At 56.7% G+C, this 19551-nt stretch overlaps 1 protein-coding gene across 1 annotated transcript; it reads left to right on the plus strand.

Moving 5' to 3' along the window:
- Positions 1-11797: 11797 nt before the first annotated feature.
- Positions 11798-19551, plus strand: LOC135990494 (motor neuron and pancreas homeobox protein 1-like). Its single transcript, XM_065638208.1, is given in 4 exon segments — positions 11798-11828; positions 11831-12334; positions 18508-18668; positions 19234-19551. Coding segments are annotated over 4 exon segments (1014 nt in total).

Below are 19551 nucleotides of genomic sequence, written 5' to 3' on the forward strand. Positions count from 1 at the left end.
GGTCAGACCTTCGAGAGGCGCTTTATGGAGTGAAATTTCAATCAGGCTGCCGTCACAGGCAAGGGGAGGGGAGCCGGAGGCAGGGGATGCTTTGGGAGAGGATGTGCCCCTTGGGGTGCCCTGTGATGCTGTGGGCAGCCCATCTCAGGCCCAGGTTTTTATGGTATCAATGAGCATGGGGGAAGCAGCTCTTTGCCTCATTAGGAGGATGTTGCAGGGTTTTGGGAGGGCTGCTTTGGGGTGGAAGCAGGGGAAGTGGGGGGTCATGGCTCTGGGCCAGCCCCAAGGCAGCAAGAGGAAGGGAGGGACCTATAAATAAGATTCTGGGGTCTTTCCCCTCCTGAAGCCACATCAACTGCCCCATAGCCCCATAAAGGCCCATGGTGAGGATAGCGACGACAAAATTACATCCAGCTGACAAACAGGATTTATGGGGAGCTCTTCCTTCCCTGGATGACCCAATCCCTAATCACTCATCCCCAGGAGAGCCAAGGCAACCCAGGGGCTGCCCCACTGCTTGTGGGCACCTGAAACAGTCCCATCTCCCAGGGTGCCAGCCCCAGGCGAGGGGTCCCACCAGTGTCTCTGCTGGCTGGTGATGGATGGGGGTGCTGGTGGGTGGCCGGCAGAAGGGCCGGGCTGGAGGGTACCACAATGGATGTCTCTCCATCAATTTGTCCTCATTACCATGTGAATGGTGGGCGGGAGGGAGAGGAAGGGCATGTGGCGGCAGGAGAAACCCCCCACGTGCTCCCATCTGGGGTAGTGTGTTGTCCCCCCCACCCCTCCAGCCCTGTCTGAGCATGTTAAACAAGCGCCAAGAGTCCCCCAGCCCCAAATTCAGGGGAGGAGAGGTACCACCCCCTATTCAGAGCCTTGAAAAGGCTACAGGATCCGGTGCTGTTAACACAGGGGGGACCTTGTCCCAGTCCCCGCCTCTCCCGTCTGTCCCTCACCCGTGGCCTTCTGCTGTGGCAGCACCAGCCAGCCCCGCTCCCAGCCCTGGACTGGCACGTTGGGTGCTGGGGTCCCGGCAAGAGGTGGTGGGGGGCGTTGGGGCTCGTGGAGGGGGTGCAGAGCACCCCGAACTCATCTCCTGTTTGTGGAGAAGTGCACCTTTGAGTGTCGCGGGCAGGAGAGGATGGCAGGTGTGGGTCCTGTGAGATTCCGAACCTTCCCTGCAGAAGGGGGAGTATCTCTGGGCGAGGAGATGGATTGTTCCCATTGCCTGGGAGCTCTGGGTCCAACCATGTCCTCATGGCCTGGGCTGTGACAGTGATGGGGGAGGTCGCCCTAAAATATCTGGGCCTGTGGGCATCGGGACAGCAGGTTGCAGGGATCCCCCATCCCAGCAAGAGCCGACCGATCCGTAGCCACCTCCCCCAAAGAAAGCCCAGGAGAGGCTGCCCAGCCCACCTCAGCCCCACACGCTGCCAGCCAGCGGGTACCTGCAGAGGGAGCCCATATCAGCCTCATTTGCATTACCTTAATTTAGCTTAATGGCTTTTTGGAGTGCTGCTGCTCCGGAGGTAGGGGCAGGACCCTGGTCTCTGCAGCGCTGCTGGGGGGGTCCCAGAACCCTGGCTCTGGGCCCACAGCAGCCCCATGAGGGTGTGTGACATGGGCTGTGGACCCCATCCTGCACCCCAAACACCTCCGCCATCTCCCCCTCTAACCCAAGCCCCCACCTCCTGCCCTCCTATCAACCCTGCTGTGGCACCCAAGTGTGGGGACAGTGTTGGGAGCCCCCGCTCCAGTGCAGGGGCTCCCTGTCTCTCCCCAGAGACACTCTCCGTGTGTGCGGCAGCTTCCCCCGGGCAGCGACAGAGGTGCTGTAGCAGGCAGCAGCCTCTGGGAGTCACCTCGCAGCCTGCTGTGCCAGCGTGAATACGGACAGACAGACACATACATCCATCCCCGACACACACCTTTATCCCCTGGACACGCACGTGCCCACCACCCCACCGGTCAGGCTTGGACACCCCCCGGCTCTCAGCATAATCACCCAATCCTCCAAATTATTCTCTTTCCAGCCTGGATACTTTATATCCCAGGCAATGTCTGAAGCACCCAGGTGTCCCTGTGTGCATGATCGCTCCCCTCTGGGGACAGGCAGGGGGACATGCGCATGGCCCACGGGGACAGCATGGGGACAGCATGGGGACTGTGAGGACTACAGAACACAGGCATCCTGGAGCAGTGCCAAATTCTTCTCCCATGCCCACCCCACATCTCCCGGGTGCAGAGAGCATCCCAGACCCACGGAGGGGGCTGACACCCTCTCCTGCCACCCAGGATGAGCTCTGCCAGCCCTCACTGTGGAGGGGCACCCTCCATCACCCTCTCCCACAGCATGGGGTACGGAGCTAGCACACGTCCCAAAGCCCACCTTTCCCTTCCCGTATCCCCTCCCTGCTGCAGGGCGGGCAGAGTTGGGGTGACACTGGTGGTCCCCAACTTTCCACACGACATAGAGTCAGGCAGGGGCAGGCAGAGACCATGTGAAGTGATCTAGTAGCAGTATCGGCTGTTACCTTGTACATGGTCCTGGTACGAGATGGGGGGCTCTCCGCGCCGGGGGAGCAGTCAGCAGGATACAGCCCCGGGAGAAACCCCACAGCCGTCCAGCATTGACCTTCAGTGAGTGGCTTGGGGGTGCCCTGGCAGCGGGATGGGGGTGTGCAAGTATGCACCCGTGCTCAGGGGACGAGTAAGAACCTAATCAGGGTCCTTTTCCCTAATAAATCATTCGTCTTAATCCAACGCCCTCCTTCCTGCTCTAATAACTCCAGCGCTGGGCCCCACAGCCACAACAATGCGGCTAATGGAACGATTTATTTTCATAATGGTGCTGGTGGGGAGAAGGGGTGGCCAGGGTGGGGGCAGCACGCTCCAGGGCAGGAGTTTCTAATTAGTGAATGAAATTTGATGTAAAGCTGGAGGAAGATGGATTCGCTGACTGACAAGGGGCCTTTCAGCTCATCAAAGCACCCAAACAGGGAGGTAAATTAAATTATTTCTAATTCTTCACTAACCTCCAGGGAGTCACCCTTCCACCAGCAAAAGGTGGGTCTGTTTCTGAAATGAAGAGGCACTTGAAGGACTGAGGCTGGGTGGAAGGGATCAGGCTCTGTGAGGCAATGGGGATGACAAGACGGAATGGGGTGGGACAGTGGAACAGGCTGCCACTGACTTTGCAGATGCAGAGGGAAAAGGTGGTGGTGGTGCAAATGGTCAATAAATAAACAACTCCAGGGACTAATGACTAATTTGTCACCTAACCAGAGCAGCAGCAGGGCTGAAACGCAGCCGGTGTTGGGGTGGAGCAGAGCAGCCCAGCAGTGAGGAAATGTCATCCCACCCTCAGGGGTCTGAGCAGGGACAGCGCTCGGTTTTGAAGGGGTGAGTGATATTGAAGGAGGTGAAGGGTCCAGTGCAGGGGAATCCTTCAGCAAAGACCCTTGTTCTCATGGGTCTGTACGATTTGAGCCCAATGCCAGAGAAGTTAATATTCGCAGAGTAAAATTTGTTCTTGGGATGTGCAGTGTTTTTTTTTCTAAATCTCCAGCTCCTGGGGTCCTGTGATGAAGGCTCAATTTTTACAGAGAATAAGTGCACTCTCTCCTAGCACTCCTGCTTGCAGAGGGTTCTTGCCGTGTTGACCTGCCACTAGCCCAGATGTCCCCAATACCAGACTGCAAAGAAAAAGACTTGATGCTATGGCTGAAACCAGCCCCTGGCTCTCCCTGGAGCAGGGGACATTACAAACTGCCCTGAAAGCACCTGAGGCTGCCCCACAGCTCCCTTCCATGCAGGCCCAAGGAAGCGCATTCAGGGACAGCAGGCAGGTTCCCAGAAGACTTTCCGTATCAAATTTGCATTTCCCGCAAGTTCTCCTGCCCTCCTAACCACCCCTGAGCTCAGCACCCCCCAGCAGCTGAGGTTGCAGTCCAGCTCAGGGAGGGAAATAGGGGGAATAGGGGGGCTGTGTCTCACTGCAAGGGGCTGGGGAGAGCTGGGGAGGGCCAGGGGCTTGCTGCAGGCTGGGGACCAGGGTCTCCCCCCCACAGCTGGGCTGGATGGAGCTGGGACAGGCGCAGAGCCAGCTGTGCTGACCCAACACTCCAGGAATTTAATTTGTTTAATATATTCCCTGGGAAAGAAGAAAATAAATAAGTGGCACCTTGCGTGCCCCCATGTCTCACTCTCGCAACGGAGGTGTCAGCTTAACGAGCTAAAGCCCTCAGCCTGATTAACCAGCCGCTGCTCTCGCTAATAGGGAGCCACCGAGCAGCGTGATTGATGTATGGAGAGCATGAGCCCCCACAGCCTGGTGCTGGACTGCTGGGTGGGGGCACCATGCCCACCCCAGCCCCCTCGCTCCTGCCTTCTGTACCCAGGTCAAGGGCAAGTCAAAGGCTCCCTCTTGCCCCGGAGTGGTTCATTCTGCCCCACCACTGTGTGGCACGGGCAGTGTCCTGGGAGATGGAGCTGGGGCTGCTTCTGTCCCTGGAGGCAAGGGCACGCTGGTGGCTTCCCACCAGCTGTGGGACTGTGTGGCAGCTCCTCAAAATGGGGGGTGAGAAACAGGGTTGTGCAGAGGTTTTGCGCTGAGCTCTAGGTCTCAGCCGCGCTCTTCCCCATGGGCTAGGGTAGGGACACTGAGGCACAGGGCTGTGCTGGAGGCCATGATGAGAACCTGGGGGGAAACCCATGAGTCTCAGCAGCTCCTTCAAGGCTTTAATCCACTGAGCCCTTATCATACAACTAGGAAGAAAATCCAAGTGTCCTGATCCCTTGTCCCATCTGTCCCTCACTCAGGCCCTTCTGCAGTCCTGCTTGCTTGGCCCTCCCTTTATTGAGATGTCCCTGGGTGTCACTGCAGAGATGTCACCTGCTCCCACCATTCCTGTCCCACGACATCACCACTCCCTACCCCCCACCTCGGGAAAGGGTTAATCAGCAGCCAGGGAGACAAGGTAATAAATGGCTGTTATCTCGTTAACGAGCTGACATTAATTAAAGCCCAAGGTCCTAGGAGGAGCAGCTGATTTATCCAGTCACCCTGGGAGCAGGCTGGGAGCTGACTCTATGGAAAGGCCATTAACAGGGAAGAGGTGAGGCTGTGCTGTTGGTGGGAGTTGCTCTGCACCCATCCCTGCACTGCCCTCCTCTCCCCCTCACAGAGCCCAGCCTGGGCTTCCTTCCCTCCCAGGGAGCAGCTCTGGCTTTGAGACATGACCAAATGAAGGAAAAACAGAAGATCCTGGAGATAACAGGAAAAAGCAGAGCTGGGGGATCCCCTGGTGTGCCCAGCGGTGGGGGTGCTGGGGGGTGAGAGCCTGGATGTGCCAAGGACAAGTGGCACTGGACACAATGGGCTGGGCAAGGGCTGTAGGATCCAGGGCATGGGGAAGCAGCAGGAGGGATGCCATGTGTTCAGTCACTTCCCGGCTTTCCTGGGTGATGTTGGACTGTGGGGGAGGCTTGCTGTTTATCCTGTCCCCCCAAAAGCCAAGGACTGGGTTGAAGACAGATATCGAGGCTGAGCTCAGGGGCTGCCAGAGCTCGTTTTGGGGGTAGTAGGATGGAGGAGATGTCTGGGTGAGTGCTGGGGGCTCATAGTGTTTAAGATCTGAATGGAAAAGGGTAAAGGGCTGATGGGACTGGAAATGTAGTGGTCAGACCTTGGCTCCTTGCAATAAATGGATCTGAGCTGGTAGTGTGTCCCTGGTTCTCCAAGCCGTGTGTTTAAACAGGACAAGCAATCTTTCCCCAAGCCTGAGCACCTCTGTAGTGCATCAGTGCATCCCATGAAGGCACCAGCTGATGGAGGAGAGCCCTAGGGCATCCCCTGTCTGTCCCCTGCAGCTGTATGGCCTGATCCCGCAGGATGCTGGTGCCCCAGCCCTTTGCAGTGGCTGTTTGCTGGGATCATGTGTGACACTTCAGAGCTGCCCTGCCTGTTTCTGCTGGGGGCAGGCACCATCCCTGCCCCACAAGACTTGTGGTGCTGGTTTGCCATCCCCCTGCTCCAGGATGGGAGCTGTTAACTTGGTTTTTTTGCATAGCTTTGCCATGTCCCATCAGAGATGGGGCTGCTTATTTGAGGAATTGCTTGGCTAAATAAACTGCTGCTCAGAAATCCCCACAGGAGGCCTGTCTAGGAGGGATTGAGCCAGGTTTTCTTTGCCTGTTAACTCCTTTGCTTGGGGCAGGTATCTGAAGCTGGCACTGTGGAGGGGGGTGTGAAGGTTGGGTAAGGTGGGCAGGGGGAGCTGTGTACCCCACCAAACCTGTGCAGAGGCCAGGGGGATGTAGGCACAGAGTTATCTGCTTTCCAGGGCTGAGTGGGACTGAGGAGCTGATGTGCCAGGATGGAAAAGATGTCTGGAACCTGTGGCTGGCTTGGAAGTCCCTGAAGTGGGCAGGAGCAGGCAGACCCATATGGGAGGAACAGGGCATGGCAACGACCCCGCACAGCAAACCTGGGAGCATAGAGAGAGGTGGCTTCAGCAATTTACCTGGCACTAGTCTCCTGCCCTCACCAGAGCAGGGGAAGACTCCTAAAGACAGACAAGGAGCACTTTGAGTATTTCTGTGGGGCTGTGCTCCCACAATAGTGGTGTAGATATCTTTGCCTGTGTTTCTGCAGAGGGGACGGCCACCAAACAGCTTGGGACCTCAGGGCTTGCTGTACCAGGTCTGACACAGGCTGGGTTCAGCTCCCACTGCTGTAGGGCTGATTAATACCCATTATTTGGTTGGTTAATGGGCCCTGGGCCCACTCACAGGTGACTTCAACTGTTCTTTTAGCCACAAATCACCACGGGGCTGGCAGTTTATTTACTTTCCCCACCCGCCTCCTGTGGCTTCCCAGACCCCAGAGATAGTGGGTGGCCCTGCTGTAAGGGGCAGGGCAGCATCCCACTGTGGGCGGTAGTCAGGGCTCCCACAAAAGCTGGGACACCCCAAACTGTAGCAGACTGGAGGCACTTATACCCAGTGCTTCTCACCATGGGCTCAGCCTCCTCTGGGCTGGAGGCTGCAGAGCATGGATGAGAATGGGACACTTTTAGAGCTCCTCTCGTGGGGAAACGGCTGGGAAAACACCTGTGAGCAGCTTTACAGCCTGTGTCTCCAGCACTGGTGATGCTGCTGGGCTGGATTTTTCCACCAGCTGGCTTGGAACTTCAGGGTGCTGCAAGATGACCTGGGGCCCCAGGGCCAGAGCAGCAAGATCCACTGCTTCCTGAGAGACGCTTTAAACAAGGCTATTGCACTGTAGGTCTCTTACAGGGAAGTAATTTCTAAAGATGGAAAGCTCTGGGGGCTGTGACCTGGGGAGCAGTTAATGCTTAACAAGAGGGTACATCCTGGGGACAGGGAACTCTTTCAAGGCTTAAAAGCTATAGCCTGGGCAGAAATCAGAGTGCCTGCCACCTCTCTGGGGTGAGTTAAGCACACCAGTTCCTGTACCGGTCCCTATCTTAAAGGCGATTTCTATTGACTGAAAGCAGGAGTTGACCCAAACCCACCAGAAGGAGCTGGTGCTAAATTGTGCATCTAGGGACAGATGAAATGACAGCTTAGGTGGAAATCAAGACACAGCTCCAGCGTGGGTCATGTCTTCATCTGATGTCTGGGATAAGGACTCGATCCTGGGAAAATGAGAATCTGGTCCCAGTTGGTAATTTTTTTATCAGGGTATGGATTTTCCTCGGCACTATTCACTTTGATCTTGGGGCAGTTGGGTTTGCTGAGGGACATTCCGTTGCTTCCCAAGGTGAAACTGAGGAAGTGGTGGGGCTGTAAAACTGAACTGTGCACCCAAATGCTACCTGTGACCTCCATGGCTCATTTCTGAGAGCTCAGGCACTGCTGGCAACAGCTTGAGGAAGTATGTGAACTGCCATAAGTGGTGTTGTGGGTCTCTACAGATGCTGAAAACATGTGTGCATCAAAGCTGAGTGTCTTTAGTGGCCATGTGGGTGTTTGCTCTTCTAACTTTACTCCTGCTGCTTGATCTTGTATGGATGGAAGTTGCATGGAGACAATGCATTTGAGGCTATGTACACAGCAAAAAGAGCTCCAGTTGTCTAGCTGGGCCCCTTCATGTCAGCAATAAAAGGCTCAGCAGAGTTTAAGTATACCCACATAGATGCTGCTGTGAAGGCTGCTTTCAGGTGACTGAAGAAAGACTGGGTTCTGAACATCGAGCTGAGGCACATCTAGAAAATCCCCCAGAAATGCCTGTGTGAATGGAAGAGTCCCAGGAAGCACTGGGCTGCGTGAATGCTGCTGGTGCTGCCCATTGTCCAGAGAGGGATGTTGTGATCAGGGCCCTCCCAGGGAGAGATGAGGGAGCTGAGGAACCTTGCTGCTGTGTGGACAGCATGGACCTCCCTCTGGTCTACACTTGCTGGACAGGAGTAGACTAAGAGGTTAAGTGTGGAGGCACTTTTAGAGCACAGTCCACATGATGTACAACAGGCAAGGGGACATATGGAAAGGTTGATGGGGTGGGCTTGAGGCAGCAAGGGATGTGGAGATGGGAGAAGCACCCTGCCTGGTTCAGGGCTTCGATCTGGTCCATCTAGCTCTGTATGAGCCTCAGGAGATCTGCCCTGGATGTACCCAAGATCTTCCATGGCAGGACCTGCTACCACTGGGTGAGCAGAGGAGGCCCTGGAGTAATACCACAGGGTGAGCTGGGAGGAGACTGGGAGCAATATGGTGCTGGGTGGGTACACTCCCCCTTAACCTCCACCTCCTCCTGAACTGGGGTGTTTTCCTGGGGCAGGTCTTGCCCATAATGTCTGCACCCTCAGGCTGTGAGACCAGTCTGTCTCTCTGGCTGATATCCTGGGGTCTGCTACCTGTGACTGATGTTTGGAGTTGTCTTAGATCCTCTGTGGAGACCCTCCTGTGGAGAAAGGATGCTGAGCAGAGGTAAGAGGCCAGGCCACAGCCATGTTCACTTATTACAGTCCTCAGATCTAGTTAGCAACCAGGTGAGCTGTCACCAGAGGATCTGATGAATGAGGAAGAGAGTTCACTCCTTCCTGAGGCGGGAAATGAAGCTAATCAGACCTCAGACACCTTAATCCAGCTCTGATCTGATTAATGACCCTGAAGACTGTGAACTCATCAGCACCCTGGCATCTATCACTGCCTGCATCCCACCCCTTCTGCCAGCCACCGCCCAGTGCAGCTCTCCTATGCACAGCCCTGGGCTCCAGCTCTCTGCCCTGTGTGGGTGGGCTGCACACAGGCTGCTCCAGCCCTGGACAACCCTCTTGCAGGGTCCAAGTGTCTGGGTTTGACTCACCTGGAGGAGAGAACTCCTTCCATGATTTTCCCAGATTTCTTTATTGGGATGTTTCCACCCAGGGTTTATGGTTGCTGCCTGCAAAGATTGCTTGCTTGTGTAATTCAAAGGCTGCAGTTTGGCTGTCTGTACTCGCATCACCCTGGGATCAGTAAATTGGGCTGATCCTTGGAAGAGCTGCTTGTCTTTGGAGACCCTCCTTGGGTAGTGCAGGACACCTCCATGAGGACAGTAAGGCTGTGACCCAGACCCCCAGACAAGCCTCACTCAAGCTCTGCTCCCACTGCCCACACTACAGTGGGTACAGCCACAAATGGTCTCGGGTTTGGCGGGGGTTATCCAGGGTCTCCTGGGCTGGCTACCTGCCTGTCTGCCACCCCACAGTGGTCACTGTGGTGGTGACTTCTCTGTTGTACTCCAGTGCAGCAGCCCCAGTCTCTGCCCTGAGTCTCAAGGCATGTTGCCTGTGCAAAGCCAACAAGACATTGCAGTCCTTGGAGCCAGTCCTGGCGACTCAGATATGGAAGTGGTGGCTCCTACCTCATCACTGTCACCATTGCAGGCTGCTGACCTGCAGTGGAAGAGTTGTCCTTCCTCTGCTGTGCCCTCTGTTCCCTGCAGTTTTCCCCAGTGCTTGGGAGCCAGCCTGCTCCATTCCTACCCAAATCTTGTCCTGACTATGCCTGCTGCTTGGCAGGGCTGGCTGCTCACATGGGTGGAGGGGGAAAGGGCTTGGGGTACTTTTGTGATTGTTGAGAGAGGATACAGCAGCTGGCACGGGGGTGCTGGGGGTGGAAAGGGACACTGTTCCACTGTCAGTACCCTCTGTCCAATTAGGGCATGTTATGACCTGGTAACATGCACCTCAAACCCCCATCTGAGCAAATCCAGCTCTGGGCTGTCCACAGGGCTGATTCCCACTCCTGTCCCTCCCAGGCAGGCAGCTAGAAAAGGTCTGTTGTGTATCTGTTCTCACACAAAGATTTGGGACCACCCAGTGAAGCTCATGGGTGCAGGGCTCAGGCAATGGAAGAAGGAAATTGTCCCACACGTGCGACATTTGGAGCTCCCTGCAGTGGGATGTAGTGTGTGCTGGGAGCTCAGCTGGCTCCAGACCAGTCTGAATGGGAACAGGGAGGAGAAGCCCCTGGGATCACTGAGCAGGGAAAGCACAGGAGGCTGTGGAAGGCCACATATGCCCCTGCCTTTCTGCTCTCTGGGCATCTGCTTGCAGCCTCTGTGGGATACAGGATACAGGGGCTGGACACATCTCTTTTTCAGGGAATAAAGCAGTGCTGGAAATGCTGAAGAGTTAAGAAATACAAGGATGGGAGCACCCTTTAGCCATTGTAATATTTAGGCAGGACAATAGTGTCTGTCTCACCTTCCAAAGAGCAGGACACATAATCAGACGCAAACAAGCAGAAGCTTGTCTTGCTATGTCAGCTTGACACAAAAAGCTGGGACCCAGAGACAGACAGACACACACAGACCCTTGATGCTAGAGACCACAGATGCACTCACACACACTCTGTCTCTCTCTGAAGGTCGATGCCAGAGGGTCTGGACTGGCTCTGCTCTTGTTCACTTGCATCTCCCAGACCAGCCAAGGCTTCCTGCTCTGCCCTTCCCAGGTGGCACTCTCCAAGATGTGTTTTGTGTGGGAAAGATAAGGCCAGGTAAATGAGTAACAATCTGCCTGTAGGTACCTGCTCTGTTGGCATCTTGGACAGACATGAGTGACGGAGTGTGGTGGCCCCTGTGTGTGTCTAGCTCACTTCCACTGATCAACCTGGTGCAGAGTGGTGCAATGGGAAACAACACAGCTGGGCATTGCTGGTGATCCCAGTGCACCGGGTGCAGAAGAGCTTGCCAGCGAGTGAGCTCATCTCCTGTCCTCTCAGCCAGGCACTCTGCCCCTCGGGTGCCTGTGGGCCCTGCAGAGCCAGGGCAGCACTGGAGCCCACAGGGCTTCATCTACATGTGTGCTGAAGTCTTTCTAGTCTTTCCAGATCTCCAGCTGCTGCAGCCACAGACCTGCTTCTTCACAGAGGGGCTCTAAGGAAAGCAAGAATGGCTCTGGATCAGGATGATGGGCTCAGTCTCCTGGGCAGTGGGTCTTGCAGGCTGGCGGGACTCCATGGGTGTGGACCACTGCTTGTCTGGGTTGTGAGGCTGGGGAAAGGGCAGACCAGTCTGGCTCAGGCCCCAGAGTGTCCCTGCTGTGGATGGGGGATGAGGAAGCCGGAGGAGGGAGGCCGGTGGGGAGTCCGGCCTGAGCCCGCGGGGAGGCAGGCGGGGCGGGGGGCCGGCGCGGAGCCAATGGAGAGCTGGGGCAGGTGGAGGGGGGGTTAAAACCCCCCCGTTGCTGGCGGGCGAGCGACTACCCGGGAGGAGGAGCGGAAAGGAAGGGCTGCCCCCGAGGGCAGCCCCGCGGAGCGCGGCGCGGCGGGGCCCCGCGGGTGGATGCCCGCCGGTGCCGGCCCGGGGCTGCCCGGCCGGGCTGTGCCCTGGCAGGGGAACGGCGGAGTGCCAGGCGGCCCGGCGGCTCCGCACGGAGCTGGGCCATGCACAAGCCCATGGAGAAGTCTCAAAACTTCCGCATCGAGGCGCTCCTGGCTGAGGAGCCGGCGCGGAGCGCAACCCCGCCGGGGCTGAGCCCCGGGAGCCCCGCCGCGAGCCCCGGCCCCGCCGGGCGCTCCGACCCCCCCTCGCCGCGGGCACCCGCGGCCGCTGCGCCCCTCGCCCCGGCCGGCTTCGTCCCCAAGCCCGGCTTGCTGCACCTCCCCGGCCCTGGGCTCGGCGCCCTGCCGGCCCTCTACCCTCCTGCTGTGTACCCGCTCCCTGCCCTCGGGGGCCAGCACCCCGCTTTCGCCTACACCAGCATCCCCCACCTGCCGTCGCCCGGCGCGGAGCACCTGAAGGCGGCCGTGGCCGGCTCCTTCCCACTGGAGCATTGGATCCGAGCCGGGATGCTTGTGCCGAGGCTTTCCGACTTCCACGGTAAGTGACGCAGATAGCGACCCTATCGTCGGGCGGGACGCGGCTCTCGCCCCTTCCAGTCCCCGGGGACCCCCGCCAGCACATCGAGGTGCTGGTCCCCTCGGACACGGAAGGCTGAGGCTCTCCGAGGCCACCGCTTCGGCGTTCCCCGACGGTTGAGGTCGGGAGCCCGTCGAGAGCGGCGAAACCCTAGGGGTTGACTACGATGAAGGGCTCTTGCTGCGCTGAGACCCGCTCCCCAGCCAGGGCAGGTTTGGTGATCCCACGGGGAGGGAAGGGCAAGATCCTCGCTCCGGAGACCTCCGAGGGCTGCGGGGCCCCGGGAACCTGAGCTGAATGGCGAAGTCTCACCCTGCAACGCCCCGGTGCTGCGGGGTGGCCCCGGCGGGTGTTGCCCGGCCCGGTGCCGGCAGAGCAGAGCCGCTCCCGGGCCGCACCAGCCGCGCCGGCCCCAGTTTCTGGCCCCGCACGGCCGGGGCGGGCTTGTTGGGCTCCACCGCGGCGGGAAGGAAACGAAAGTAAGGAATCGGCGGCCTGAACCGACACCAGAAAACGAATGAAATCCGCCCGGTGCGGTTAGGAACGAACCCGCCCGGGTCTCTCGCTGTGGAGCTGTCGGTGGGGCAGGGAGGGGTACTCGGCCGGGGCCGGATCTCTGGGTCCCTGCCCGCCGCCACGCTTGGCCCCTGAGGGGCGAGGATCGCTCTGGAGCCGGCTGGTGAGCCCGGTGCCGGCGGGACCCGCAGGAACCCGGCAGCGTGCTCGGCTCCGGCCCAACCGCGGTCCCTCCGGGCATGCACGGAGGCTGCCGGCTCCGTGCAAAGCTCCTTGCACGGCGGGCACGGCCAAGGATGCGGGCAGGCACTGGGTCCCGCACTGCAATGATGGGCAGTGGGGAGGGTCTTGCAGGGCACGGGCGGCACAAGGACCGACTTCTGGCTTTTGTCCCACCCGGGACTGTCACTGGAACCCACGGCAGTGTGACCTGAACTCTGCCTTGTGCTAGGGGCGATTTGAGATCTGGTAACCACAAAGATGGGGGTGCTGGGCAGTAAACTGAGAGTGGTTTGTTAATGAACACTCGGCAGAGTATATAGATTTATTAGCTAAGTTTAGTATCTTAATAACGACAGAGCACATAAAAAAAAAAGTCAGTTAATTAATAAACTGGCTGGCTGAATAATATAAAATGGAGAATCAACATGAAACATCCCATTCATTGCTCCTTCCTCAAATTACACCTGTGCAAGTTGAAGGCAAAGAGGCTGTTCCCCACCCTAGGCTGTTCTCCCTTTCCCTGTCTCTCTGCAGACTGTAAGATAAATGCAGCTTGGTTGTGGCACTTAAGGGTGTAGAATAAACCTCTGGTGCTATGGGCTGTGCACACTCTTCCAGTATGCCATTAAGAATGAGGAAAAAAATATCTATTTGCTGCTGGTGGAACACCTTCCTGCTCCTCTGCAGAGGCCATGTTGTCCTTGTGGGGTCTGGGTCTGTTAGTGTATCTCAGCATCCAGGTAGCTTCATGCAGGTGCGTGTTTTGCCAGAGTGGGATCACACCACTGTACCTGTCCCCATGCCCTGAGCTCAGCTTCTGACTGACGTAATGTAGAAATATTTGTGTATTAACAGACAAATCTCTCTCAAGTGCAGGATCAGTTCCAGAGCTATTTGTATCCAAAACCATGTTGGAAGGAGACAAATCTCAAATCATGGGCATGAGAACAGCTTGTGGAGGGAGCTTTTGGGCTGTGCTAGGATGCACAGGAGCGGCATGTCAATGGGTCTTGTGGGAAGAGCTGAGCTGGGCTCCTGGGATAGCTCAGGAGAGGAAAATCAGTTTCTGACCCAAGTATTGGTGCACTGGGCCCTGGAGAACCCAAAGCAGCGTAGATGCAAAAAAAGACAAGCGACATTGTAACAAGAATGCAGTAAAAGCTACCAAAACTGAAGATTTTTTTAAACCTGCTCTGGTCTTGAGTGCTGGGGTTGCTTGGAGAAGCGCTCCTGCTGCAGTGGAAGTGGGTGCTGTGCCTTCCTCCCTAGCTGCCTCTGTGGAGCTGCAGCCAGCACCTGTCTGCTGCAATGCGGAGTGAGAGGGCAGGCCTGAGTGCAGGAGCAGGCAGGGATGCTGCCTTCCCCGGGCTCTGCTGCTCCCAGCTGGGGTCCCTCGCCTGTGGCTCTGTGCACCTCCTGAACTGCACAAGGGGAGCATTTGCTACCGGGATGCTGTGTCTATTAGATTTTCTGGGAGCTGTGATTTATTTGCCCTGGCTAGCAATATGGAAATGCAGCATGGTGGTGGGAGTCAAGAGCAGAGACCTGCACGGAGAAGAGTTGTAGGAGCGGAGAGCAGAGACATACAGCTGCAGGCTCTCAGGACAAGCAAAGGATTCCTTGTTGGGGACCTGGTGCCCTGATGGCTTTCCTGGGACACTACTTCTCTGCGTCACTCACCACCTTGATGGCTTGGAGCTTGGGCCAGGTCTTGCCTGCAGTGGTGGAGAGCTGACTGATGGGCTGTGGTTGGCTGGGAGACCAGGCAGGACAAGTCATATCAAAGTGCCTCAAAAAACAATGCCTTCCAAGGCTCACTGGGTGCACTGTACTCTGGCATCAGCAGGAAACATGGGCTGGAAAACAGCTGGCAAGCAGCAGTTGGGGGTCAGTGGTAGAACAAGCAACGGGTTAGGAGAGGTAGAAGGTGCCCTTACACATGCTGGCCCATGGACAATGGCAAGGCTGCCTGCAGGCCAGCAGTCTCTGGTGATGGCGCTGATGACAGTGAGACCACCTCTTCCTCTCCCAGCCCTGACATCTGGAGAAACACCTCCAAAGCAGACAGCGTGCTAATTTCCTCTCCTTTATCTGCCAGCCCACAAAGTTAAGTGAACTATAGCTAAACAAACCAAATTAAAACCAAGTGGGTTAATATCAACCTAGGATTACCCTTGTTATCAAGTAGACGGAACTGTATAAAATAAACCAACAATTCTTTATAAGCTTTATCTAATTATCCAGGAGGCAGCTGCCTCATAGACCTCCTGGGCTCAGACTCAGAGGGCATTCCCAGCTCCAGGCTTAGCAATTTATTTACTGATATTGCAGACAAATGCTGCGTGCCCGTCAGAGGGTCCAAGCCCTGCCAGGCTGAAAGAATATTGAGATGAGCTCTGATCCTGGATGTAGCACTGGAAGAGATGGCTGGGCAGATAGAAAATCCTTTGTCAAGCAAAGGTGTGATGCTGAGGCAGTTGCTGGTTTTCTGGTAGGAGCTGGATAAGAGAGAAATCCTTCTTGAAGGGTTATTCTTTCTATGGGGTGGTGGTTGTGATGGAGAGGGGTTCATAGCTCAGCTGGCAGGGACAGGGGGAGGTGAGCCCCGGGAGATGCTCCCTGTGCATCCCTTGGGAGGTTGTTGTCCATGTCCGTGCAACAGCCTGCCGCAGGACAGGGGAGGACAGGACTCTGCCAAGCACACTGGCAGGACAGGCTGGAGCTAACAGCAGCCACAAGGCATCATTTCCTTTTTGCATGGGAAACTACCCCATACCATCAGACTCCACTTCTTCCTCCTCCCTTTGTTTCTTCCCCAGTGAGAAATGGCAGATCCTTTTGCCTCTGTACTCTCCCCATGCAAAGGAGCCAGGGCCATTCAGGGAACCCGACAGCAAGTCTGAGACCAGAGATGGTGGTGGTTCGGGTCCATGCTGAGCTGCTGCTGCAGGTGGCTGAAGGTTGGGTGGACCTTAGGGCTGTGCCAGTTTGGGCTCGCCCCATCTCATCTGAAGGCAAAATCTTGAACAAGTCACAGTGGGGAGCAGTGGTGACAAATAATAGTAGTTGCTGAAGGTTGCATTGTCACAGGAGGTCACAGTTTAGGTGACCAGCCATAACTGTGTAGGCTGGGCTTTGGACTGATGGTGGCTTAAACTGTATGACAACACTCCAGAGGAGATTGAGGGCAGGGTGGATTTCCAGGGAATTCAGGGTCTGTACAATGTTTTTAATGGGTACCACTGCACTGAGCCAGAATTGGGACACTGAGATGGAGAACCTGGGACTGGCAGAGCGATCGCGCTCCAGCAATTGGTCCCCTGCATTGGCAGTTATTTGAGATATATCCCATCTGGATTTATTTGGCCTTTGGACAAACTTTTTTTCTTCTTTTCCCTGTTAGGCCAATCTGTCCTCAGCATCTTACCCGGGGAAGAGTGAGTCTCTTCCGGGTGCTGTTAAAGCAAGCTGCCTTCCAGGCTCCTTTAAATCAGGACAGGCTGAACTCCGCTCACTTCTGTGCCTCCACTCTTCCCACATCTGTTTTCAGTCTGACCACATCTGGCCTTACAGGGGGAAGCACAGAGGAGCCTTTTGGAGTGGTCTGAAGGATTTCTGTGCTCCCCAGATCCAGGATGCAGTGCCCTGGTCTCTTTGCTTTGGGTGGAGAATTTTGGCTGGAGCATATTTTTTTTGACCCTTGGCAAAATAGCCTTCATCTCCAAAAAGCACAGAAACCCTGGATTACTGGATGCTGGGATGTGGACACACCCTCTTCCCTCCTTTTGCTCTGAAGCATCCTCTACAGACCATGCCCAAAAAGAAGACCTGCTCAGAGAGACCCTTCACTGACCCAGTACAGCCAGCCTGTGCAGTGCAGCCCTTGCTTCAGGGAGGGACTGAGGCACTGGGTGTCCCAGTGCAGCCTCCCATCTCTGGCAGCAAAGAGGGGTTGCTGGGTGCCAGAGCCCGCAGGCTGCCCCACACGACCTGGGACTGCTTTGTGTTGTACTTCCCACTGACGCAGACTGAATGAATTTCCCCTCCAGCTCTTTCTGATGCATTCCTGGTCTTCACCCTTGAGGAGCTGCAAGGGGCTTTAGCTTGGGCTGCCACATCCTTGCAGATGCTGGTCCCCATGGCACCTCCTTTCCTTAGCAGAAGGGAGCCTTCCCCGGTCCGTTTGGTCCCACATTTCTGCTGATGATTTGTACAGACAGAGCATCCAGAGCCCAGGCAGCAGCCGAGCTCTGCAGAGCTGAGCCATCTTTCATCTGACATTTGTGTTTGTCCCAGCAATCCTTTGAGCCTCTCTTTTGGTTTTAGCCTTGAATATGTTTTGTGTACAAAATAACTCACTGTGTGTATGTCAGAGCCATTGGCACAGTGTGTCTCTGTTCAGTCCCCAGTTTAACTGGCCAGTGGCTGCAAGCTGGGTCCCATGGGCTGTCTCTCCTGGCACTGTGGAGCTGCAGGTGCAGGAGGAGTCGTGTCCATCCCCACTTCCATGAGGAGTTTGCAGAGCCTGGGCTCTGCCTGTTTGGCCTATCCCACCCAGCATCCAGGTACTTGGGATCAAATGCGGATCATGATCAGTTAATGCCTCCTTCATAAATTCCTGCCTCATGCGTCACCACTGTGTTTGTGAAGGGCTCACTGGACACCTTAGGAGGTGGGCAGGTTGGGATCAAAGCTGAAATCTGGGGGAGATAATGTGGATGGTGACCCATACTCCACACAGCAGACAAGCCGGAGTGAGTGACCCTTGCCAAGCAGGGCACATCACTGGGGCTATGATGCTCCACCTTGCCCTCCCAGACATGGCAGTGGGGATGTGCCAAGGACCTTTCCTGATAACGCCCACCTCGTGCTGCTCCGGCATGTTACTCCTAGTTGCAAGCCTCTGGGTTTGATTGCTGCTGCCATGCTGGGAGAAGCAGTAAAAGCTGAACCTCGGGGGGACAATAAAGCCAGTAGAGAGAAGATAAGCGGGGATCAAACACAGTGCGGCAGCCACCCCACGCCAGCCTCTCAAAGGTCCCTTTGTTCCCACTGCCTCCCGATTCAGCGCTGCGCTGCCTTCAAGGGCTGCGGGGAGATAGCGGAGCTCAGGGCAGCCCTGCCGCCGCAGCCCCGGCAGTTGGGCAGCCACCTGCGTGGCCTGGCAATAAAAAAAGGAGGTTTAATTTCAGTCACAGGACTGATCCCAGTTCAACACTGAGGCCTGATAACATATCTCGCCGGTTCCTATCAGCCAGGCAATAAAGCCGTTATTGGGGTGGGAGATGATGGAAGAGACGCTCGCCTTCCTCCTGATCCTGGGCTTGCTGAGGGGTTGTCCGTGGCAGCCCCCAGCCCCACTGTCCCCTGACCCCCTCCCACTGTCTGTCCTGCAGCCGCCTCGCAGTCCGGCTTGATGGGGAAGTGCCGCCGGCCCCGCACAGCCTTCACCAGCCAGCAGCTCCTGGAGCTGGAGAATCAGTTCAAGCTCAACAAGTACCTGTCCAGACCCAAGCGCTTTGAGGTGGCCACGTCGCTGATGCTCACCGAGACGCAGGTACCTTGGTCCTGGGGCAGGGGGAGGATGGCACTGGCCATCTACCAGGGAGCTGGGGGGCTGCACTGTGGGGTGGGAATTCAAGGTCATGGGCAATGCTTATGTTTCTTGCTTGGCTGCCATCAGCCCCACTGCCCCCATCAGCACCCCTTCCCAGGGTATTTTCTGCAGAGACATGCCTGATGGGCTCTAGGCTCTTCTCTTGTGAAGATCACCCCAGAAATACTGCTCTTCTTTTTACCCAGCACCCCCAACTTGGATTTCAGACCCTTTCTATCCCACCCCACCCTGTGGGAGGGGGGTTTTTGTGGGGCTGAAATGCCTCTTTTAAGGTCCCTATGCATGCCCTTGGGCATCCTGTGGAGGGTGAGCAAGGGGAAGGGAACAGTCTCCCCCGGTACTCTTTCCCCCATGACACCCTCAGCCCCCTTGCACAGGCCTCCAGCACCACGGGATGCCCCCAACAAAGAGGCTCTGGGGGCTTGATGCAGGGAAGGTGAAAGGGTGAGTGGGGACAGGATGGGGCAGGGGGACATGCTCTCTCCTGGGGGATTTCCCTTGGCAGGTGAAGATCTGGTTCCAGAACCGCCGCATGAAGTGGAAGCGGAGCCGCAAAGCCAAGGAGCAGGGGGCTCAGGTGGAAGCTGAGAAGCCACGGGGTCTCAGCAAAGCCTGCGAGAAGCTGCTGCCCAGCGAGCCCCGGGGACAGGCTTCCGAAAGCCCCGAGTTCAAGGGGTGCAGCACCGGCTCAGGCTTCCTGCACCGCAGCACCGCTGAGCTGGGCTACGGCCTGGACTCCTCCTGCTCGGGGGGTGAGGAGGACGAGGAAGAGGAGGAGGATGAGATGGGTGCCATGGAGAGGAAAATGGACTCAGTATTGTGA

This window comes from Caloenas nicobarica, chromosome 6 (assembly GCF_036013445.1).
Source record: "Caloenas nicobarica isolate bCalNic1 chromosome 6, bCalNic1.hap1, whole genome shotgun sequence".
In the NCBI taxonomy this organism is placed as follows: domain Eukaryota; kingdom Metazoa; phylum Chordata; class Aves; order Columbiformes; family Columbidae; genus Caloenas; species Caloenas nicobarica.